This window comes from Schistocerca nitens, chromosome 7 (assembly GCF_023898315.1).
Source record: "Schistocerca nitens isolate TAMUIC-IGC-003100 chromosome 7, iqSchNite1.1, whole genome shotgun sequence".
Classification (NCBI taxonomy): Eukaryota; Metazoa; Arthropoda; class Insecta; order Orthoptera; family Acrididae; genus Schistocerca; species Schistocerca nitens.
In genome coordinates this window covers 387,040,428-387,066,624 of record NC_064620.1, presented here as the reverse complement: position 1 = coordinate 387,066,624, position 26,197 = coordinate 387,040,428, and the positions used below count along the sequence as shown (strand labels likewise).

Genomic DNA, 26,197 nt, shown 5'->3' with positions numbered 1-26,197 from the left:
TATTTACAGTTCAACACCCTTCTGAATTTAAGAAAAATGCTTCAGGTCTTTCTTTAGTCATCCTAATATTTTTTGTCCCAAAACTTAATATGTATGGCCACTTTACTCCATCAAACAAAATAGCAAATGCTGGCATATTACTCTCCCTCTCCCAGCTTTTATATGATATGCACTGCTACATTATAGCCCACACTATAAATCTATCTGTTATTATACTATGCACAAACAAATTAATTTTCTCTCTTGATTATATCTGTTCCATTTTTTACTATTTCTGTCATAAACATTTCTCAGAGTAAGGTGCCTACACCAAATGTAAGACCTCTTATAACATATGTTTCAATAAATGCAAAGAAACATTATGTAAAACGTCTAGTTATGTATAATCTTGCCAGGATAAATCAGAAATGAACAACAGAGCAACCTTTACAAAGGCACACCAAATGCTGCAGGAAGCCTACAGTTAGGAGTGCTTACGCCATACTCAGTGATATGAACGGCTCACAACATTTTAAAATGGCCAGACAGACATTAAAGATGACCTTCATTCAGGACGTCCTACAACGTCTACCGATGACACTCATGTCAGGAATGTCAACGAAACTGTGCATGCCAATCGTAGATTGACTGTCTGAGAGATTGCAGAAGAAAGTAACATTTCAATTGGATCATGTCATGAAATCCAGACACATCAACTTGGAATGCATTGTGTTGTAGCCAGGTTCGTCCCAGAGCTCATGAGTCAAGGCTAGAAAGACCTTTGCTTTGCAATCTGTGAAGAGCTTTGTATCACACAAATGAAAACAAGATGTTCCTTAAGAGAATCATAACTAGTGATGCAATATGGGTCTATAGCTACCATGTTGAGATCAATGTTCAGTCCTCTCAATGGATCGGGAAAGGTTCTTCACAACTAGAAAACTAGGTCAGGTCAAATGTCAAAGCCATTCTGATAGTTTTCTTTTTTTGACTTTGAAGGATTAGTTCATCATGAATTTGTGCCACAGGGACAAACTGTTAATCGATGGTATTATCATGATGTGTTCCAATGCCTGTGAGAAAATGTGAGGAGGAAACGGTTTGAAATGTGGCGACACAATTCATGGTTCTTGCATCACGATAATGCATCCACGCACTCATCCCTATTGCACAAAAACAAAATCAATGTGCTGCCTCATCCTATGACTTCTCCAGACCTTGCCCCTTGCCAAATTTTTTGTTATTTCCAAAGTTGAAAACTCCACTGAAAGGATGAAGATTTCCAATGATAGATGAGATAAAAGTTGTTTCACAGATGGTACTTCAAGTGATCCAGCAAGAGGCGCACCAAGACTGCATCTGGAAGTGGAAGTGGCACTGAAAAATGGAAATGAGCATTTGGCGTCATTGGCCAGGAGACCCCTTACGGGGTAGGTCAGGCCGCCTTGGTGACTGGAAGTGGTGTATCAATTGTGGAAGAGAGTATTTTGAAGGAGACCACGCACAATAAGTAAAAGTTAGATGTAGAAAAATTTTGTGGACAAAAGTCCAGAATTTTTTGAACAGACCTTATACATACAGTTTAAGTGAACATGTGATCAAGGTTAAGCATAGGCAGACAAGAACACTCAGTGGTTTATTTCTACTTCTAGATGCTTTCAAATATCAGAACTGCATATCTTCTCACCCAATTTATATGCTAAACATCTTGTTATTGTTAGTCAGTATAATTCAGCTAGTTACTTTCTTTCAGGAAGGGATATGAGGTCATTTGGGAAGACTACAGACATTCATGTTGTCCACAATGTTCAGTTGGAGAACAGTCATTTTATATCTGTTTTTGAAGTTTAACTAGATGATACCATGTGTGTTTACAATACAAGAAAAAGAACATGGGCTTTATTGGGGGGTTTACATATTATTCCATTTATTTAGTACTGTATGGTTTGGAATGTGCTGTCAGTAGCCATGTTATTGCTGGACTAGCTCTCAGAGCTGGATGAATCCACACCCTGACCTCATGGTCTGTGCTATGTTAAGGTGAACAGATAATCAGTACATACTAATGTTATAGGGCTCAAGTGGATGTAACTACAGGCTAAGCCTTTAGTTACATTTAACTGCCAATACTTAACAAATGCGTGACTTATGCTCTAAAGAACATTGTGATACATAAAAACAACCAACAAACAGAAAAAGGTGAAAGAAAAATGTTTCTGTAATATGAGATTACACTCAAAAGCAAAAGTACACTAAACTACCACACAGAATACTTCATTATTTGTATCACCAATCAGTACCAAGCATAAAGGTTTGTGTAAGATTGGTGTAGCTACCATCTGTTGTTAAAGCCTTAGTTTCATATTGAATGCAATCTTAAAACTGTGAAAACTAATCGACCTACAGATGAATACAACAGCAATAGTTGCAATTTATCTGCATGATGACAGGTCAAATCACCATGTCCCACTATGGAGAAACTGATTACTGGTTTGCACAACAAAGCAAGAATAGGCATGATCTGTCAACAAATAAATCAGTTACAACTGGAACTGTTGTGTTTATCATTATTAGTTTAAAGTTTCAGACTCATTTGCCACTTTTCTAGTATGGAGAAACTTATGGTCAGAAATAATCTCTGGCATGGTTCCAAATATGTACAAGTTACCTGTAAGACTACTCGGTAGTCTATGTTTCCTTCTTTTGTGATATAACATGCAGATCCTTGAGCCTCAGGAACTTCCTCACCAGCATAGGTTATATTTGAATCTGTCTGAGAACGAGTTAGACTTGGTTTACGTTCTTGGTTCAACAAACTTCCTTGCAAGCTTATAGCATCAAGCTGACTGTCAACAGAACCCTGTTTGAATGATACAAAAATGTTCTCTGTAACATACTTATATTACAAAGACAATTAATTGGTACACAAATATAAAGCCCACATCCAGAATTTAACATTTATTTTCTGTATCTTCTAGCACAGTTATAATAAAGAGGGATGGATTTCTTAAAATTATGCACAGGATGGGGCAAATAAAAGTGGTGTGGATGAGTGGAAATGATTGGACATGAAGGTATACATATAACCACACCCTGACACATACACCACGTGTACACCCACCATGTGATTCAAACCGATCTGGGCTGTGTCAGTGTAACTGGAGCAGTGCAAAGGGGATGATGGTACTCACAGTGGTGCAGTGGGTATTTCTTGTGGAGAGTTACATGACAACAAAGTTCTGGAAACTGTGTGGTCAGTTCTTTGCTGAGAAGTTTAATGATGTAAAAGTGCCAGCAAAGAATGCCATGCAATGCTTACTCTGAAAATGGCATCAGACAGGATCTGTTTTGAACAAGTCAAAAAACATTTTGAAACATGCCCACACAGCAGGAAATGTGGCTGCTGTTAACCAGAAAATGCTTCAGAGTCCTACCAAATCAACCCGATGCCTGTTGCAAGAAACTAGTATATCACTTCAATTATGTGAACAAATACTCCACCTGGACCTGCACATGCAACCCTATCATGTGTCTGTTGTTCATGCATTAAAATCAGCAGATGCTCCTCAGTGTCTCCAATTTTGTGAGTTGTTGTTTACTGAGATAACAATGAATGGCTCGAACATGGATATGTTCTTTATGTTGAATGAAGTCTGGTTTTACCTGAGTGGATATGTCAACTCACAGAATCACCTGTTCTCAAGAGCAGTATAACTTCCACAAAACACTATTGCATGATAAGAAGGTTGGAGTTTGATTTGCAGTGTCTACACTCTGCATTATTGGTCCCATCTTTTTCCATCACGTACTGACTGACACTGCCAACATTTTGAAACCATCTGTGGCTGCATTAACAGAGGAGGAAAAGACCTACAGTTACTTCCAACAGGATGGAGCAACCAACCGTACCGTTGGCCAAACCTTTGAGCACATTTACACAATCTTCACACCTGTCAGAGTTGTTAGTAGAGGTCAGTCTGGCTGTGGCTCTAGCTGGCCACCCAGGTCATCTGATCTGTTAGTGTGCAATTACTTTGTGTGGGAGCCCTCAAGTCTAAGGTGTATCAGAACCACCCTCATGGTCTTCCTGAACTGCAGAAGAACATTTTGGATGAGATTGCAGCAATTCCAGAAGTCCAGCTTTGATCCACCTTCAGTAACTTGCTGACCAGAGCCCAAAAGTGAAAAGGGATGAATGGTGGTCACTTTCAACATACGCTGTTGGTGTTGTTTGCACTAAAAGTTTCTTGTGAAAAATGAATCAGCTGAATTAAAAGAACAATTGAAATTTAAAATTGCTGCAAATAAATATCCCCTATTATAAAGCTACACTTTTAAAAAGAAAGTAAAAATTATGCTGATTTTCTGGCAAAACTGTTAAAGCTGCTAGTAACTACACTTGCCTACAGACCTACAAATGTGAATGGTGTACAAGGCAAATGTATGTCATGTAAGGATGAAGCATGACGTTACAGTGAAAATTATTTGCTGTAACACAAGTACATTACAACATTCTCATAATTCAATATATCTGTAGCAGTAATTACATATGACTTCAGGTTAAGCTCAAACAGAAAATCACATGAAATGCCATCCAATTTTGTTTTCTTCTTAATTCGTACTATTGGTGTATTAGACTTTCATAGTGCACATATAATATCATAAACTCATGAACATATGTGCCACATTTGTAATGATGATGAATAAAGGAAGATTGACTATTGCACAAACGATAGAGGTTCTGTTACTATTTTTGGAAACAAAGAGTATCATAGAGAGAAAAAGACATATTTCTGTTGTCATTTTACTACAACCATCCTACAGACAATGTTCAGATTATTTTGTCTGTTTTAAAGTAGTGAATATATTTTGAAGAGTAATAAGCCATATGCAGTTAGTGTTGTATGCCAGAAAACAATGAAGCAATATAACTGGCTTTGACTCATATGTCCAAGTAAATCAACGTGAATAGCCTGAGTAATTTACAGCAACTGGTTAATTTCTTTCTACCAGATCATTACAGCATGTAAACCTACACAGAAATACATCAAGCAAAAATAACAGCTTTCCTAATTGGATAATCAAGAAGTGTAGTATCGTAGAACCTCCAGGCCACCAACAGAGATAAACCACAAGGATGATGTTATAAGTGGCGGTCATGTGAGCAACAGTCTCAACTTCTACTTCTACTTGTGGTTCTGTGCTTCTAGTGAGCATTCCATGTTGCTAATTGGTGCTGAACATTGCTCCAAGTTGTTGACAGTTAACTCTATTGCAAATATTCAGGGCGTATAGATGTCTGCCCATGTCAGGTCTCTGCTTATTGCTAGCCATGGCTGTAACAAGTTCTTCAGTGTAAGGCGAGTACAATATATTTATTCAAAATGCATCTGTGTCAACTAATCTTTTGTTTGCCTGTCGAGTTTCCTACAGTGAAAGGTCCTTTGGCCATCTTCCACCCATTTATCATTAGCAACGGGGACATAACGGTTGTTGATGCGCGACAGAACATCTACCGACAGACTGTTGAACCAACGACCCCACATCATTTTCCTTCCTTTGTCATCTATTCTTCTTATAACTTATTGGACATTTTTGTTTGTGCTTCTACTATTTGTGCTTGTGGGCATTTCAGTCCGTGCTTACCATTTCTGCTCAGTTTACTTGTTTGTGCTCCACATATTGATATAGCTTTAGCATTTTTTGCTTTGCTATGGCTAACCGACTGCCTCATGCCCCACGCACACCTGCCTCGCAATTAGCGGTGCCACAATTACAAGCGCCTTTGGCACCGATGTTCAATCTAACACAACTTCTTTAGTTAGAGATGCAACAAATGAAGCAGCTTACTGAAATGATGAGGGACTTCATTCAAATACAAATGGAAACCAATGAGACTCCCAATCAGATGTCATCAACTATGGCAGCACCACAATTTATGCAGCCATCATTGGTGCCTCTGTTTTGGCCATTTGAAGAGGATGAAGAGGATTAAGTTGAGTACTTGGCTCAGTTTGAAGCTCATCTATATGTACAACAAGTACCAGGTACTGTTAAACAATCTTTTTTCTTACCAAAGGCTGGTGTGTCAGTCTATCGATTCTGCTCCAAACTATTCCCCACTTCCCAGCCAGAACTTGTGAACTGTGAGGATTTAATCCAAGTTTTGAATAAATATTATGATGAGAACATTCGGATGGTGGTTGCCAGGTTTAAATTTTTCAGACTAAAGAAGCAATCAGGACAAACTTATATAGACAATCAGTGACACATTTGCAAGTGCTTATTAGGCAGTGTAAGTTTAAATATCAGTGTGGCAAGCATTATAGTGACCCCATGATATACGACACCATTGCTAAGAATGTGGTTGAACACAGAATAGGGGGAAAGATTTTCATGTATGCTGACTCTTTCTTGCACCAAGTTTTGAAAATTATTGTACACCAAGACTCATGTAACAGTGCCGTAGACAATTTTCAAACAGTCAACATTTGTGCTGTAGCGTCTAGCAACAGCACTGCGTGGCCATGTAAATAGACCCCTTCCAAGTCAAGACAGTAGTAAACTCAGGCTCAGCATAGCCAGTCACATAAACTGCCATGTCTTCAACATGTGGCGAAACCAAGGTGAAACCACACCAGACGTGGCACCATGACAGCCTAGGAGTATTGTACACTGGCTGCAAACTGTGTACACCCCTCCATGATGATCATGTTTCCCAATGGCAGTGGCATTTTTCAACAAGACATCTGGGATGTGATTGACATGGCATCAGAGTTCATGGCTCCCTACTTGGAATTTACGAGAATTATGTGACCTGTGTGTGCAGATGTGGTGCCAATTCCTCCAGTGACCTACTAAGGCCTTGTTGCTTCCTTGCCATGATGCATTTCCAGTGTTATCATGCCAGACATGGGATGTTCTGGCTGAGCAGTGTATATTTGGCCTTCATTTGTTTGGTTTCCTTGTGGTAGATAATGTGCTGTCAGTTACTACTCATTTTGATTCGAAGGACAGTGTTGCTCAGTTGTGTACTGAATTCGAAGAATTTTTTACTGATGGCTTAGGCATAGCTTCTAATTACGTAGCACTTTTGACCATGAAAGACAACACACAGCCTTGTTTCTTCAGGGCACGCACTGTACCACGTGCACTCCGTGAACAGGTTGCTCAGGATCTTTCACAGTGGCTGGACAATGGCATTATTGCACCCATCACAGTGGGCATCTCTATTAACATTGTCAAGAAGCCCTCAGTTAAATTGCATATTTGTGCAGACTTTAAGGCAACAGTCAACTCCCAAATAATGACTGATTAATTTCCTCTGCCTCAACCTGATGAACTTATGGACCATCTGGGAGCTGGTCATTACTTCTCTAAAATTGATTTACACAATGTCTACCTCCAGATCCCCATAAATGAACAGTGAAAACAAATGTTTGCCATTACTACTCACAGGGGACTCCTCAGATTCCTTTGTTTGCCTTTCAGCAGCGCATCTGCACCAGCAATTTTGCAGTACTATTTGGAACAATGAACTGTATCTGTGACTTCATGCACAAATTATTTAGATGATATAGTGGTATCAGATTGCACAGCAGACAAACACCTAAGTAATATGCACACCTTGTTTTAGTGTGTGTTATTTAAAACTGAGATTGAGTTCTTGGGGCACATAATTAATTCTTAGGGTGTTTATCTGACACAGTCACACTTGCAGGCCACTTGTGACCTCAAATCTCCAAAGAATATTGCTGAACTGTGGTCAGGACTAGGGAAGCTGGCATATTACATTCACTTCATTAAGAATGCATCTCAGATTGTGACACCATTGCACTGTATTCACTGCAAGAATGTACCTTTTGCGTGGTCCCAGGATTGTGACACTGCTTTTCGACAACTCAAAGACGCTTTGCTCAGTGATCGTTACGTAGTTCATTTTGATCCTTCCATACCCATAGTCCTGGCTGTGGATGGCTCTTCGTATGGCATTCACAATGTACTCTCACACAGAATTGGTTCTGTTGACACACCAATAGCCTTCGCCTCCAAATTGCTTAATAAATCCCAGAGCAACTATTCAAAAATAGAGGAGGCTTTAGCTGACAAAATTTCATATTTGTATGGAAGAAAATTCTTCTTGGTCACTTACCACAAGCCTTTACAGTCCTTTTCAACCCTGTCAAGCCAATTACAAATCACACTGTGCAGAAACTTCAGTGCTGGACTCTCATCTTATTACACGGCCAATACGACGTATGATTCTACAGGTTCTCCAGAGATATGTTCTTGGTTTGGTTCATCAGGATCACTGGGTTATGGTCTGCACCAAACAATTAGCTCACCAACATAGCACATGGTTTGACATGGACTCACAAATACAGCAGATGATGGCTCAGTACCATGCTTGTGCAGAATATGAGGCAGCCCCTCCTCTTGTAGTTCCCATACACTCTTCAAGCATTGCAATCCATATATTGCCATGAGGTTTTATCAGGGTCCCTTGTGGCTGACAACGGACTTCAATTTGTGTCTCCAGAATTCGAAGCCTTCTGTACGGCACATGGGATTGGTCACATCATAAACATGCCTTTTCATCTACAGTCTAGTGGAGAAATGGAATATTTTCTTTGCACTTGAAGACAGCATATGGATAAACTACACACCCAAGACATGGGGAACCAAAATTTGCTGCTCTTCTTATCATCCTACCACTCCCAGCCTCACAATGGTGCATCACCAACCAGGTTGCTTCATGGATGATGCCGCTGCACGTTGCTGCTCCAATTACTGCAGCCACCCCAGCGATCAGTGTCTACTCAATCCACTCAGGCAATGTATAACCCTAACACACCATTTTTTCAGATTAGGGAATCGGACACTGTCGTAAAGTTGCTTGGCAACTGCTTGTTTTTGAAATAGGGTCCAGGCAGAGTAAGACAGCAGCACCTGAATCAACTTGACAGCCATAAACTGCATGATCCTGCTGCTGAATCTCTGTTCTCAGGTTTGTGGGCTGTCCAGATGATGCAGCCTGCATCACCTCCAGCTACTTGGGGCTCTGCATCATCAGTGCCTGGCCCTGAACCAAGGGACCTGGACCCTATGCCTCATCTGTTGCCAAGTGGACAGCAGACATCCAAAGGTGATAGTAGCCTCCATTCTGTGGTAGCCAGGGAGACACCACATAACTTCAAGATAGTGTTCCAGTTCCACCATCAAAAGACCTCGTACCATTACTGGAAGCAGGGGCACACCCTCCATCTCATTTCTTGGCCGGTGTTCTGGGATGGCTGCATTATAGGACAGGAGATCAGCACCAGCCACAGTTTCAGCTCCTGTGGAGGGAGTGTAGTGTCACAGGTGATTGATACTGCCAGAGCTCACAATTCAAAGATTCCTGTAGGCACTTTCGAGAAATGCTTTGAACATCACTGTCAATGCAGGACCTCCAGGCCGCCAACCAAGGAAGACCACCAACACTGTGTTAATAGCAGCTACCTGGGTTACAGTCTCTTCTACTTCTATTTGTACTTCCATGCTTCTAGTGATAGTTCAATGATGCTAGTTGGTGCCGAACATTAATCCTAGTTGTTGATAGTTAGTTCTGCTGGCAAACATTCAGTGTATATTGATGCATGCCTATGGCAGACATCTGCTTATTGCTAGCCACAACTATAACAATTTGTCAACAAACTTCTTCAGAATATGTTGTCTACAATATATTCATTCAAAGTGCATTTGTGTCAACTAATCTTTCACTTGCATGTCAGATTCCTACAGTGACAGATGCTTTGGCCACCTTCTACCCATTTACCTTTAACATCAAGGACATAACAGTTGTTAACGCAAAACACAACAAGGAAAAGATGTGTAATACAAAACATGATATTTTCTGATGAAACCTAGTTTCATGTGACTAATGTTACAAAAAATTAAAAGTTCGCTTTTAGGTGAAGGGATCTGCACATTAAAGGTACTTAAGACAAGCACATGTGGAAAATATTACTGTGAGAGTTGTTTTTCCTACATCATGGCCACATGTCAACCACTTCTAGCCTAATAGTTCATGCACAATGGACCTGCCAAAACAGTAGATGATATCTTATGCAAAAGGCTTAGTCTTTGTGAACTGTGGAATGCATCTGAAGATCATAATGATGGCAGAATGTGGCATATTATTTTCAGGCATGGAAAGAAATAATTCTGTACACAGACAAATCGGAAATTAACTAAAGGAAAGCCATAATCACAAAACAAGAATTATTAAAAGTGGTAAACTTATTTATGATTTGGGATGCACTGATAGAAGTACAGTTACTATGAGCATTCTGAACACTGTAGGAATAAAAATAGTAGGTAATTTAGTAATAAGAGTCGGAGAAGTGAAGGCTGACGAAGTACATACACAATGACGAGTGAGAAATGGATAAGAAACAGAACATGTGAGTCATCAGCATAAAGAAGGAAATTTTAGTGAGTTATATAAATGAAGCAGAAAAGCAAGCCACAAGAGAACTGTGTCTTCGGGGGAAATAATATTTCTTAGGCTACATAAGATACCAGAATCTAAGAAATATAAAAATGAGTCGGGGAAAAAAAACATAATGGCAACTAGAGCGACTGCTAGGAATTTTCTGCTAACCATGTATCCAAAAAAACTGGATGTCTGTGCAAATTTTCAACAGAAATCACTGTGAATCACTGATTCTTGAATGATAACAGCTTGAAAGAAATATACAGGATGGTCACAAAATTTCTGAAATGCTTGTAGGGATGTTGCAAGGCAGGTTGTGCTGAGACATGTTAAGAAAACAATTTGATACGCTTGGCCATTTCCGAGTTATTTAGCACTAAAGTTAACCACTCAGGTCATCATGTGCATCAATTCAAGTTTCAGCTTACCAAACAAAGCACTCGCTGGGCAACATTGCTCCTGGCAAGACACTTGAATGTGAGTGCACGACACGCCAACTGGCTAATTTCAATGCTAAAAACTCAGAAACAGTGCAACGTATCAAATTTTTTTCTTAACATTTGCGTCTCAGTACAACCTGTCCGCCAATATCCCTGCAAGCGTTTCAGACTTATTCTGACCACTCTGTATATGTGTGTTGGCAACCAAAAGTAACTGATTCCTCTCCTACAGGTACAGGGATGACCGAGACTGTTCTCCTGCTACTGTACTCATTGCTTTAAATCTGAAATCTGTTGACCACCTGTCAACCAACAACAGTATTTGGCCAACTGTTTCAAAACGGTGTATTGGAGTGGCAGATAGCAGAAACACCTGTTACCACCTCACACACCTGCAGGGAAGACATTCATGATACTTTTGCGACCCCTTCTACATTATATAGAATATAGTAACTTTGTGGCAGGTCAGGTAGTGGAATATCTGTCCATTTCAGATAAGAAAAATAATTTCTTTTTGTGACAATGTTCAAAGAATTTCGTTACGAAGCAATGAAACCAGGAGCCACGACTGCCTATCCTTTCATAAACAGCTGTGTCAGTCACTCCTTCAATATGGCAAAAACTAAACTTGCTTCATTTCAAATTGGGCTCCAAAGGCTACATGATGGAAAAATGGCTAGAATCAATAAAAAGAAAACTCAAGATACTCAGAAACTGGTTAAGTACATCCATGGACAAGATACTGAGATTTTTTATGAGGAGATATTGAAATGACCGACTACAAGTGATAACTCACTATGATAAATTATGAACTATCCAGAACTTTGAATTCTACAAAGTAGCTGTTTTCATGTTCATTTGAAGATAATTGTTCATTATTGAATTGGTTAGTAGGACATGTTCTGAGACATCGAGGGATCACCAATTTAGTATTGGAGGTCAGCGTGGAGTGTAAAAATCGTAGGGGGAGACCAAGAGATGAATACACTAAGCAGATTCAAAAGGATGTAGGCTGCAGTAGGTACTGGGAGATGAAGAAGCTTGCACAGGATAGAGTAGCATGGAGAGCTGCATCAAACCAGTCTCAGGACTGAAGACCACAACAACAACAACATTTAATTTATTGAGTTTTAGACCAGAAATATGTAATTTTCAATGTGTTATACTCAAAAAAGTGCTAATTTCACTTGTTGCTAGGAAAAGGAACTATGTTATAAATTTTCAATTTTTTTCAGAAGATATTTTGTGGAATACATAAAAATTATTTTCACTTGCAGTATTTATGATTAGCGTGCAACAAATGTCAAAAAATGTGTATACACGCGGCCTTGGGTCTGCCCTACAGCACTAGGATGTGTTTACATGCCCCGCACCACCAGCCTTCCCACCGCTAGGGACGAGTTTAGGCATGCTGAGTCACAGCTACCTGAGCGCTACGGATGTGTAAACATGCAGAGCTGTCTTTCCGTCCTGCTCTTCTAGTAGCTGTTCAGTAGTCTGACTATGTAGTTTGAGAGTGCATACATCTTTGCTGCTGTGTTCGATCTTTGCAGAATTCGACTTAGATTCCTATACTTTCATCAGTTTTCTTGTTTTCTACGTGAGAAATGTCACATCGCCATGGTTGCACAGATAAAGAAATCCTGGATATGCTCACTAAGAGTGACAGTGAGTGTGAATTATCTGACATTGCTAACAGTGATGAGTCTTCAACAGAATTTCGAAGCTGTAGTCCTCAGCCCTTTACATCAGAGGGGAGAGCAAGAATTACAGTCTGCAGTTCCTGTGAATCCAAGGAATCAGAAAGAAACAGTGAAATGGTTCAGAAAAGAGCACGCTTAAGTGACACATCTAACTGGAAAGAAGCCGATTTCCAGCCTTAAACCATTACTTCGATGACTCGAGTTCAGGACACAAATGTCAATTAGATACTGACCCAAGTATTCTTTCATTTTTTGTGATATTTATGTCTCAAGAACTGTTGCAATTTATTGCAGATGAAACAAATCGTTTTTACGTTTACACCAGAGAAAATACTACAGAATCTGTGAATTCTCGACTGTCAAAGTGGAAAGACACTGGACTTGAGGAAATGTTTTGTTGCTGTTTGCCTTCTAATGGCGCAAGTTAAGAAGTTAAAATTCGGTAATTATAGGTCCAGAGATACACTTTTGAACCCACCAGTTTTCAGCGAAATTATGTCCCGAGACCGTTTTTGTCTTCTTCTGAGAATGTTACACTTCAGTGATAACTCTGTCAGTACTGGAGGCAACAGTCTATTTAAAATTAGGACGATTGTTGACAAAGTTCGTAAGATGTTTCGTAATTCATTTTGCCCACATCACAAGCTTTGTATAGATGAAAGTCTCTTGCTGTTCAAAGGACAATTATCTTTTAAGCAATTTATTCCAACCAAGCGAAGTAGATTCCAAATAAAGACATTTGTACTGTGTGACTGTCAGAGTGCGTATATTTTAGATTTTATTGTACATACAGGTGCAACAACAGAAATTGGGTTCCACAATTTGGGATAAAGTGACGACATAGTGGCAACTCTTATGGGACCATATTTGGAACAGCGTCATATTCTATATGTCAATAACTGATACTCTAGCCTGGACCTGTTCTGGCTTCACAACCATGGAGCAGTCACATGTGGCACTGTTTGTAAGAACAGGCGCAACATGCCAAAACTGCAGAAGAAATTAAAATGAGGAGAAACTAAGTTTAGGTCCACTGACATGGTCCTTGCTATCAAGTGATGCAATAAGAGAGAGGTGTACACGTTGACCACAAGCCACACAATACAAATGGTTGAAACAGAGACTGACAGAAAGACGTGTGAAAAAATAAAGAAACTGCAAAGTATTGTAGATTACAATTCGAGTATGGGTGCAGTCGACCATTGTGACATGTTACTGAGCTCAGTGGGATCAGTGTGTAAGACTGTGAAATGGTATAAGAAATATTTTTTTCACTTTCTGGATTTGTGCTTTCTAAATGCTCATGCTCTCCACCGGTCAGTAACAGGGCGAAGAATGGCACTCGTCATACACAACCGTTCGGTCGACGAAACATCCGTATCCAAAGAATGGAAAGTTGCACAGGTCACCACCTTTCTCTTGCAAGGGAGATTGTACAAAAAATTTGCTACAGAATGGAGAAAAGCTGGTAGGGGAAGGCGCTACTATGACGAGAATCTGTGCAATTCACAGGGAGACATTTTCCGGCTGTTATTCTGAGTGAACATTCGCAGAAAAGTACAGTAATGTGCAGATGCATGATTTGCATGAAACAGAAAGTGCGCTGGGAAACTAGATACCAATGCAAAACTTGCAGCGTTCCATTATGTGTTGCACCCTGCTTTCAGACTTATCATACAAAGAAGCATTACTAATCATTGGGAACTAAATCTGAGGAAATTCATTGACAAAACCCATACATTAATCTGCATACGATTAATTTAAATTATTAACACGTAACATGAACAGTTATATTCTTTTATCCTTAGTAGTACAAATGTAGATCACACTCAGTCTACTTGTACAAAACATGTTTTCCATAACTGATTTAATAGAACAAACAGGCAGTATAGCAAAATTCTTGACCATGTCCTCAAAAAGTAGAAAAACTGTGTACTATTCATGAAAATTTTCAAATTGACAAGGGAAAACCACAGGCAATTTGGAGAATTACAGGGAAAAACATGAATAAAGTCAGTCAGCCAAATAATATTCATCTTCCTGGTGACAGTACCAGTGAGACAGATTATATAAATTTCAAATCACTGACTATAAAATTCAGTGAATTCTTGAGAAAAGTAGCTGAAAACACAAGGACAAAACATACACAATCGAAATCAGTCCATTAAATTTCCTTCATCAGTATAACATATTAGTACTCTACCAACAGACATCACTTTCAGCAAATCATTTGCTACAGAAACCACAAATATCATTAGGTCACTGAAAAGCAATATTTCAAGTGCAGAACTAAAATATTGTATTGACTTAGTAGTGCACTCCTCTTTCACCCATGTGGTACCTTTGTAAATAGTAGGTGAGCAAATGTTTATTTCCTGAAAGACTGGTGTATGCAGTATTAGCACCCATTGATAAAAATGGAGATAATAGCATTTGGCTTCTAAAAAGTTGGGTTTGAGTGGCAATTAACATATCTATAGTGTTTGGTCAGTATAAGTCATTATTTTTATTGTTACTGGTACACTCAGTGAATTCAATAGCAACCACTTCAGATTATATAGATCTGCACTTGTTCAACAGCACTAAAATATTTGTGTCTGTTTTGCATACAGTTTATACTTTCACTTAGTATTCCTTGCATATGGTGCATACCTTTGGAACATTTTTTCTTTGTTTGTTTATGATTCAATTCACTCCATGGTTGCAGTTGACTAAAGACAAGTGTTTTATCTTAGTAATACATAACATTCTAATCTCAAATGGATTTTAAGCAATTTTCCTTAACTTAATCTCTGAGCTGGTTCAGGGTAAAAACTGCTTTCAAATTGTTGTAGAATTTAGAACTTAATCTAATTTAATTTTTGGATCTGTCATATTCAGGCATTGTAATTATTACATCAATGGACACTATTTTACTAATTCATAGTAGTTGTCATTTTAAAACTCATCTGACAAGAATCACATTTTCCTGATAATAGTCGAAAGGTGTAATAGCATACCTAGTACCATATATATATATATACAGGATGTCTCTCCTAAGAGTCATTAGGTGAATTTTCTCTGGTGTTTCATCAGACATTTGCAATTTGTTTCTAGCAGTGCATACCTGGGATCAGCCCATACAAATACTGCTCATCACATTTTTATGCAACACCCAGCGGCAACAGAAGGTGTTGGTTTGTTTCTCAGCACAAATAAACAGATTCTGAAAGTAATATTAGAGAAGGAAAGTTGCTACTCACCATACAACGGAGATGCTGAGTCACGATAGGCACAACAAAAAGATTCACGCAATTATAGCTTTCAGCCACTGAGGCCTTTGTCAACAATACACACACACACACACACACACACACACACACACAAACACACACACACAAACGCAACTTGCACAAACGTCTGCAGTCTCAGAAAACTGAAACCACACTGCGAGCAGCAGCACCAATGCATGATGGGTGTGGCAACTGGGTGGGGGTAAGGACGACGCTGGGGCGGGGAGGGGGAGAGATAGTATGGTGGAGGTGGCAGACAGCGAAGTGCTGCAGTTTAGATGGAGGGCAGGAGAGAAGGTGGGGTGCGGGAGGTGGGGGGGGAGGGGGGGGAAGAAGTAGCGGAAAGGAAAGAAATTAAAAGACTGGGTGAGGTGGAGAAATGACGGCTGTGTAGTGCTGCAATGGGGCTGGATGGGTGAGGGCAGTGACTAACGAAGGCTGAGACCAGGAAGGTTATGGGAACGTAGGATGTATTGCAGGGAAAGTTCCCAACTGCGCAATTCAGAAAAGCTGGTGTTGGTGGGAAGGATCCATATGGCACAGGCTGTAAAGCAGTCATTGAGATGAGGGATATCATGTTTGGTAGCGTGATCAGCGACAGGGTGGTCCACTTGTTTTTTGGCGACAGTTTGTCAGTGGCCATTCATGCAGACAGACAACTTGTTGGTTATCATGCGTACATAGAATGCAGCACAATGGTTGCAGCTTAGCTTGTAAATCACATGACTGGTTTCACAGGTAGCCCTGCCTTTCATAGGATAGGTGATGTCAGTAAAAAAAAGTGTCGAGTGACTAGGGCCTCCCGTAGGGTAGACCGTTCGCCGGGTGCAAGTCTTTCGATTTGACGCCACTTCGGCAACTTGCGCGTCGATGAGGATGAAATGATGATGGTTAGAACAACAAAAGGAAAAGCAAAAAGAAATAAAATCCGCGCAATCTGCGACGCGCTCTCCCATCTGCGGAGGTCAGAAGTAGAATAGATCGTAGGCGGTTGAAACTCAGACACCGCCGGGGGAGGAGGGGTGGGTGCCCTCTGTGCCAGGCACCCCCCAACTCAGTGGAGGTCTAACAAAGACCGCTCGAAGATAGTTAGCAAATAATGTTCGGTAACGTGGTGTGTTTTCGAGAGCTGCATGGGCTGTTCATAAATAGGTCCAGAAGTCGAGGCGGGATTTAGGTCCCTCATTAAAGAGATAAGCGACCGCCCACCCTTTGACCCACGTAATAGCATGACATTTGGCGGCTGGAAAATGTCGGTCCTCCGGGTATAGAAACATTCGAGGCTCGACTGTGTCTGGTGGCACCTGGAGATAGCAGGCAAATGATTTGCTGCACGAAGCGCCATACATCTTGCAATGAGGCGCATGTCAGACGGTGTTCATCAGTGTCCAGTTGCTGGCAAAGGAGACAAAGAGGGGATTCTGACAAGCCAATGTTGTGCAGGCGCTGCTTCGTGGCAAATTTCCTGTTGACTATGTGATACCACAGTGCCCGGACGTTCGTAGGGAGGAAGGGCTGGTGGACGGTAGTCCACACTATGGGCCACTGGATGGAGGGGTGTTTGGTCTCCATCACATTCCGGGAGACACAGCACAGCAACGGGCTGTAAAAATCCTTAGTCCTAGGTGGACGTGTATCCGGGAGACTGGTATGTATGTAACTGTAGTCGACGAAAAAGGTCGAAATATGGGACAAATGAGGCACGATATGGCCGACAGACACTGGTGGTGAGGTGGAAGCCGGTAGGAGGACCTCAAGCAAGCTGCGTGTTAGAGATGTACCCTGGCCCATCCACTGTTTTCTCATGGTACTCATGTACAAGGCTGCAGCTCACATACGGACATTGACGAGCCCGACGCCACCATACCGTGAGAGCAGGGTAAGTGTCTCATAACGGACTTTAAACATTGAACCAGCCGTGAGATAATAGCCAAAAACCGCCTGAAGGTTGCGCCCAATTGCAGTTGGCAGAGGGAGAACTTGCGCGATGTGAACCAATTTTGATGCCACATAAAGATTAATAAACGCAACCCGTTGAAGTGTGTCCTGGTGGCGCAAGAGGTTCTGGCGGACGTCGTTGCGGATGACGTGTAACAGGCGACGGAAATTCGTTGCCGCCGTGCGTGTGACCGTGGGGGTAAAGGTAATGCCCAGGTACCGGAAAGTCCGTACAAGCAGTAGTGGTGCCACTTCACCCTCCTGGAGGCCTCGTCCAATGTGCATTGCAGAAGATTTGGCGACATTCATGGCACTGCCAGCGTCAGCCCCATAACGGGTAATCAATTCAAGGACATCCCGAATCTCAGAGCCGGAGCGAATGAGGAGGAGGAGGTCATCAGCATATGCCCGACAGCGAAAAGTGTGTTGGCGTAGGGTGAGGCCAGAGAGCTTGGTCGTCAAGCCCCCAATAAGGGGCTCAAGGGCAATAGCATACAGGAGGGTAGAGAGGGGGCACCCCTGTCGTATCGAACGGCAGATAGGTACCGGCCCTGCTATACGTCCATTGACTTGGACATGTGAACTGGCACTGTCGTAAAGACGCCGGATGACGTCGAGAAATGGAGGGGGGATGCCCATTCGGGCTGCCACCGAAAACAGGAAACAATGACGTACTTTATCGAAGGCGCTGTCGAAGTCTAAAGCGACAACCGCTGCCCGGAGCCTGCAGGCCGCCGCTATCGCAATTAAGTCGCGGCATTCCCCTGTGGCAGTCTGTATGTTAATCTGTCCGCCAGGCGTCATTTGCTCTGGCGAGAGGATATGAGGGAGTGTAGTTCGGAGCCGCATTGCCAGCAAGTGGGCGAAAATCTTGTAATCGGCATTGAGGAGGGTGAGCGGTCTGTAACTCGTGACCCTCGAAGCACGGGCTAGTTTGTGGACTGGTATAATGATGCCCTCAGCAAAGGCGGGTGGGATTGCTTGGTCAGATGTTATCAGTTCTTGATACATAGTCGTCCACCGTGGGGCCATGAGGTCCCGAAAGGTACGATAAAACTCAATCGGTAAGCCGTCAATGCCGGGCGATCTGTTGACTGCACCCTTGGCGATTGCGTTGTTGACTTCGTCCAGCTTGACCGCCACTGTCAAAGCATCCGCCTCCGTGTGGGGGAGGGTGCGCGTGACGTAATTCAAAATGGAGTCGTCTGCTGCAGTGTCAGCGTCGTCATCACTATAAGTACGACGGTAGTGCTTGACGAAAGCGCGGACGATGTCATTCTGAGTGGTCACCTGCGTTCCATGAGGCGTGGTCAGAGTGCTGATGATCTGCCGACGACGCCTTCGTTTGTCGGACACTATATCATGCATGGATGGAATTTCTAAATCCGCGTGATTGTGGCGCCGCGTCCGTATCACGACCCCTTGCAATTTCCGGCGTGCCAGTGCAGTTATCTTCGCCTTAGTTCTTTGCCGTTCCAACTGGTTGTCCGGGGTTGGCGGTTGAGCATCCAGATCGCGGAGAATCGCGTAATAGAAGTCAACAGTGGTGCGATGGCAGTCGGCCATGTCCTTCCCGTATCTCATCAGTGTCCTCCGGATCGCCGGCTTGGCGCAGTCCAACCACCATGTCAATGTCGAGTGGTAGCGAGGAAGGCGTCGTTCGCAGGCTGTCCACGTTTCAGTGACTTGTTGGCGACACGCCAGGTCATGCAAGTGTGAGGTATTGAGTTTCCATGGCGCACGGCTGCGCCATACTGATTGCAGCGGAAGGAGGACCGTACAGATGTAAGCGCAATGGTCGGAAAAGGCCAGCGGCCAGCGTTCGGCGCCCCGTATCGCAGATCTAAGAGTTTGTGAGACATATATCCTGTCTAGTCGGCTTGCGGAATGACTTGTAAGAAAGGTATGGCCAGAAAGGTAGCCGTGTTGTACTTCCCAGGTATCGTGAAGCAGGAGGTCTCGCACCACTATACGTAGCTCCTGGCATGTAGTATAGTGGGGAATCTGATCTTTAGGACGCAGAACGCAGTTAACGTCACCTCCTAGTAGGCAATGGTCATAACGCCCTAAAAACAGGGGAGCGATTTCCTCGGAATAAAACTGGGCTCTTTCATGCCGTCGGTCGGTGCCTGAGGGAGCGTAGACATTAATGATGCGTGTCCCCATGGCAGTGAGTGCCATGCCCCGAGCTGATGGAAGGAAGGCGACATCGGTCACAGAAATCCCGTGGCGGACGTAGATGGCCACCCCGCGGCCCATAGGATCACTCGCGGAGGCGTGGGCGGTATAGCCATTAATATCCGGGAGACTAGCCAAGTGAACTTCCTGCAGAAGGGCGAAATCAATATCCGAAGCCCAGAACATCTCCTGCATAAGGCGGATTTTCACCCTAGAACGGATGTTGTTGGTGTTGATGGTTGCTATCCGGTAGGCCTGGTGTCGGATTGCTGGAGGCTGGTCCACTCCGCCGTCCGCGCAAAGGTGTGGACGTCGCAGCGGAACATTATCCCGCTGGGCCGCAGGGGAGTCTGGGGAGAGTATGATTAGTGGTGCGGCCGTGACGGCGCAGGGTCCCGTAATGGCTCCTGCTCCGTGACCTCCTCCTCGTGCCATGCCGCGGAAGCGGAAACTGGTGTATCGTCCATTTTGTCTGCAGAAGATGTTGTAATTGTGCGTGGTGTAGTGTCGCCTGTGAGACGTTCATGATTTAGTTCAGCGTCAGCACGGGGCGCAGGCACACCGATAGATGTCTCCACGCTCATTACGTCTTTGTCAGTAGTAGCGGGTTCTGAGGCCTCGTGCTGGTCGACGGGTACGTCCTCCTCGACTTGTAACGTCTCCTCTTGGCCGGAAATGGTGCGACGTCTTCGCTTGCGACGTTTCGGGGAACGTTGTTTCCTTGTGCGACCCTCTGTGTCCGACGACGGAAGGGAGTCGCGTCGTTCTGGCAGAAAGGCCGCTGTAGGAACGATGAGCGAGTCGATCTCCATCGTGTTTCCAACATCAGGGTCAGCGTTTGGTTGCGTCGGCATCTTCGGAGCAGCGTCAATGGCCGGCCGAGGCGGCGGGTCGTCCGAGGCGCTCTCCGGCAGTGTCTGGTCGGGCTCGTTGGTGGCGTCGTTTGTGGTGACCGGGCGACGTTGCAAAGTGGTAGGAGAAGCCAGAGCAGCGGCATAGGTCACCGGTAGCACTGTAGGTTGTGACGTGGGTGGTTTTTCGGCAGCTGGAAGTTGCGTAATACGCCGTTGTAGGCATTCGGATCTAAGGTGGCCTTCTTTGCCGCACCCGGAACAGGTCCGAGGCTGGCCATCGTATATAATTATGGCACGGCATCCGCCGATCTGTAAGTAGGACGGGACGTGGCTTCGGAGATCTATGGTGACCTGTCGGACCCCGTTTAGGACAGGATACGTCCGAAACTGTGTCCACTTCTCCGCAGTGTGGCCGTGGACTGTGCCGTATGGGCGTAGTGCCGCGACGACTTCCTCAGCTGGAAGTTCGAATGGCAATTCGAAAATGCGTATCGTTCGCATACCTAAGCCTGCGTGGTCGACGGTTACCTCCCCCACATTGCCATCAGCGTGACAGAAGCGGAGCCCCTGTTTGGTCTCACGTAGTATGCGTTCGCACGCCGTTAATGATTTTCACATAGACCGTGCTGCTCACGATGGACAAATGTATGCCGATAATATCGGTCGCCGGGATCTTCACTTCCTCTCGCAGAAAACGCTCCACCTCAAGTGCTTTGGGTCGGGCGTAATCATTGCAGAAAGTAAATCGGAGTGTTGATTTACGGTAACGGTTCGCCATGGATCGTACAAGGTAAGCCGGCACTTAAGCAATGGCCATCAGAAAGTAAACAAGGCGAGCTCGTGCGCCGCACGAAGTCAACACGAGTCAACACGTACGCGTCCGCTCTGTTGCCCTGCCGAAGGCAGACTGGCCACTCAGCTACCAGGGTCGGTTGGTGATGTTAGTGACAGGACTGGAGTAGGTGGTGGTAGGAGGATGTATGGGACAGGTCTCGCATCTACGTCTATTACAGGGCTATGAGCCATGAGGTAAGGAATTGGGAACAGAGGTTGTGTAGGGATGGACGAGTATATTGTGAAGGTTTGGTGGACGGCGGAATATCACTGTAGGAGGGGTGGGAAGAATAGTGGGCAGCACATTTCTCATTTCAAGGCATGGCAAGAGGTAATCGAAACCCTGGCGCAGAATGTAATTCAGTTGCTCCAGCGCCGGATGGTACTGAATTATGAGGGGAATGCTCCTCTGTGGCCGGACTGTGGGACTCTGGGAGGTGGTGGGAGACTGGAAAGGTAAGGCACAAGAGATTTGATTTTGTACAAGGTTGGGGGGATAATTACAGTCAGTAAAGGATTCAGGACACCCTCGGTATATTTTGAGAGAGACTGGTCGTCACTGCAGATGCAATGACCATGGGTGGCTAGTCTGTACAGAAGGGACTTCTTGGTATGGAATGGGTGGCAGCTGTAAACGTGGAGGTGTTGATGGTGGTTAGTATGTTTGATATGAATGGAGGTACTGATGTAGCCATCTCTGAGGTGGAGGTCAACATCTAGGAAGGTGGATTGTTGGATTGAGTAGGACCAGGTGAAGCAAATGGGGGAGAAGTTGTTAAGGTTCTCGAGGAATGTGGAGAGGGTGTCCTCACCTTCAATCCAGATAATAAAGATGTCATTCTCTGCCAGGGTTTTGATTACCTCTCGTCGTGCCCTGAAATCAGAAATGTCTTGCCCACTATTCTTCCCACCCCTCCTACAGTCTTATTCCGCCGTCCGCCGAACCTTCACAATATACTCGTCCATTCCTAGACAACCCCTGCTCCCAATTCCTTACCTCATAGCTCATGGCCCTGTAACAGACATGTCCCATACATCCTCCTGCCACCACCTACTCCAGTCCGGTCACTAACATCACCTATCCCATCAAAGGCAGGGCTACCTGTGAAACCAGTCATGCGATTTACAAGCTAAGCTGCAACCACTGTGCTGTATTCTATGTAGGCATGACAACCAACAAGTTGTCTGTCCACATGAATGGCCAATGACAAACTGCCGCCAAAACACAAGTGGACCACCCTGTTGCTGAACACACTGCCAAACATGACATCCCTCGTCTCAATGACTGCTTTTAAGCCTGTGCCATATTGATCCTTCCCACCAACACCAGCTTTTCTGAATTACGCAGGTGGGAACTTTCCCTGTAATACATCCTACGTTCCCATAACACTCCTGGTCGCAGCCTTTGTTAGCCACTCTCCTCACCCATCCAGCCCCCTCAGTATTCCCATTGCAGCACTACACAGCCGTCATTTCTCCACTTCACCCAGTCTTTTAATTTCTTTCCTTTCTGCTACTTCTCCACCCCCCCCCCCACCCCACCTTCTCTCCTGCCCTCCGTCTAAACTGCAGCACTTCGCTGTCTGCCACCCCCACCATACTATCTCTCCCCCTCCCCGCCCTAGCGTCCTCCTTACCCCCACCCAGTTGCCACACCCATCATGCACTGGTGCTGCTGCTCGCAGTGTGGTTTCAGTTTTCTGAAACTGCAGACGTTTGTGCAAGTTGCGTTTGCGTGAGTGTGTGTGTGTGTGTGTGTGTGTGTGTGTGTGTGTGTGTGTGTGTGTGTGTGTGTATGTGTGTCTATTGCTGACAAAGGCCTTAATGGCCGAAAGCTATAACTGTGTGAATCTTTTTGTTGTGCCTATCGCGACTCAGCATCTCCGCTATATGGTGAGTAGCCATATTCTCTAATATTGTTACATTCCATCCTGCATTTTCCATAGCTTGATTTTCAAAGCAGAATGTTATGTGCTCATTCGACAGAGCAGTCCCAAATAAGTCTAGTGCAATATTCGCTTTATTGATATATGTTAACAGGGACAGTAAAACATGAAAAATAACGAGTACTCCAGCAGCGACAGTACTGCCCCAGCTCACCCTGACTGCTATAGCCATGCAAAAGCACTTCTCAGTTTCTGATGGAGTACTGGTTATTCTTCATCTTTTACTGTAGGGTCAATCCATACCAAGAGGTCTGGTTGCTTCACCATCTCAGAAAAAATTTGTATTTGCTGGGTGAATTCCCCAATATTCAGTAGTCACAAAAATATATATATTTTTAAATTTATTGTTTATTATTTTGAAATGGTGGCCATATTTGTTCCAGGGTGCATGCGTTTTTTCGTATTTGCAAGCATCTACATTTTTTACAATTATTTGGTAGTGGATTATCCTAAGCCTTTCATATAAAATACATTTAGTGCAACACTCTGGGCTACAAATTAACATCATTATCACTTAGCTGAATGTATTCTTTAATATATCTTTAATATAACTTTATCAGCCACAAATTAAAAAAAAACTCAATTTTGGAACAGTAGTTTTCTAAAGAAAGATTAATTTCTCAGCTTTAATATTTTTTCTGCTCTTACACTGTATAGTATAGTTACATTTTACAGAGTATCAATGGTGAGCAGCTTACACTTAAAAAAATTCACTATTTTTAAAAAATGGATTTTTTTTAATTTTTCCATTTTGTGGCGTGCAATATCTTTGTTGGGGAACCAGATAAAAATCTGAAAATTTCACAGTTAATAGACCTTTATGATATCAAACATCAGTATAAATTTCAACTTTGAGATTCAATTGGAAGTTATGGAAAAAAGATTACAAACATGAGCCAAAAATACACTTTTTTTACATCTGCGATATCTGGTAGGCTAATGAAATAAAGTATACCAATTGCATAATGTAACACACCACATTACACTAGCGAATGATTATTTGTCAAAGCAATGCTGTGGTAATTGTTTCAGCAGGCTAACAATAACATCTGCAAGCCTATACAAGTCAGTTGTCTTCCCCCTTAAACCAATAATTGTCTACTCACACTTATTTAGCAAGAAGTTCTTGAAGTGTGCAGTTCAAAAATGGTGTCTCAATGTTCTGTTGGTGTTATTATTAATTAAGCATATCATAAAAGTGTGTATGGAGTGTATCCTACAGACATTACTGTAATCGAAGATTACAGTGAAGAAGAAAAAGTGTTGTTTTACTTACAAGTTGGCCCAGAGGTCAAATCAACATGCAAGTACCATGAAATGAAATACTTAAAAAAAAGTCATCACCTTTTTGGTCATTCTTGCATGGACCCTTTTGAGAAACATAAGAAACCTATAACAAAAGGTCTGCGAGAAATAACATTTGATCATTATTCTAAAAATAAAAGACCACATTTGATATTTATTCTAAAAATAAAAGTCCTTTTGTCAATCTCATACCATGAAAATCATTTGTGTCCAACATGGTATTCTGAGATATTTGTAATTCACAAGAGAACAGATAGTGAAACTTCAGATACAGAATTTTGTGACTTATCGGCGACCATTAATAAAGTAGATACAGCTTGCGAAAAAAGCAAACCTTGGCAGCTGATGAATGCTTAGTTCTTGCTGACTTTTTGGAAAATTATTCCTTTGTTGTTCAGGATGAAATACAAGGGCACCACTGGGTAAACAAACAGGCCACAGTTCATCCATTTGTATTCTATTATAAAGATGAAGATAAGCTAATGAACCAAAGCTTTTGTGTCATAAGTGACTACCATGAACACAACACTACAGCAGTGCACATTTTTCGACTAAAATTAACAAACTACATTTAACAGCACCACCACAAAAAAAACTGATTTACTTTTTGGATGGGGTAGTAAGTCAATATAAAAACAAACAAAAAAATTATTAACATCTCCTTTCATAAAGAAGATTTTGGGTTTGATGTAGAATGGCACTTTTTTACTTCAGGCCATGGGAAGAATGCTTGTGGTGGTGTCGGGGGTACAATAAAGTGAGCTTTCACAAAAGCAAGTCTACAGTGGAACGATGACAATCATATCATAACACTTCACGAAATATTTGAATTATGTAAAAATACATCAAAGGAATTACGTATGTTTTTGTACAATGTGAGGAAATACAAGAAGTCTATGACAGTGTCTTGAAGAAAAGGTACAACACTTGTCATAAGATTAATGGCACTCGATCTTTTCATTGTTTGGTACCCCATTCACACAACTTACTGAAGTGTAAGATCACATCAACTTTGCCTGATAGTGAACTTCATCAGTGTGGAAAACTTGTACAACTGGTTCTTCAAAACAAAGACATAGTGGATTGTGTTTATGATGAACAGTGGTGGATTAGCGAAGTTGATAGTGTTGACTGTCAAAACCAAGATGTACATGTTGTATTTTATCACCCTCCAGGACCAAGGACATCTTTTAAAAAAACTGAGAAGGATAAAGTGTGGATGCCACTTAAAAATGTACTAAGGAAGCTGTCTTCCATGGAATTTACAACTG

General features: G+C 42.7%; 1 protein-coding gene across 1 annotated transcript in view; it reads right to left on the bottom strand.

Moving 5' to 3' along the window:
- The window catches only part of LOC126194994 (protein unc-80 homolog), a 1,036,886-nt gene that overhangs the window by 565,256 nt on the left and 445,433 nt on the right, over positions 1-26,197 (bottom strand). Inside the window, exon 18 of the mRNA XM_049933411.1 lies at positions 2,648-2,839. Coding sequence (XP_049789368.1) covers positions 2,648-2,839 — 192 coding nt within the window. The remainder of the gene's footprint in view (positions 1-2,647; positions 2,840-26,197) is intronic.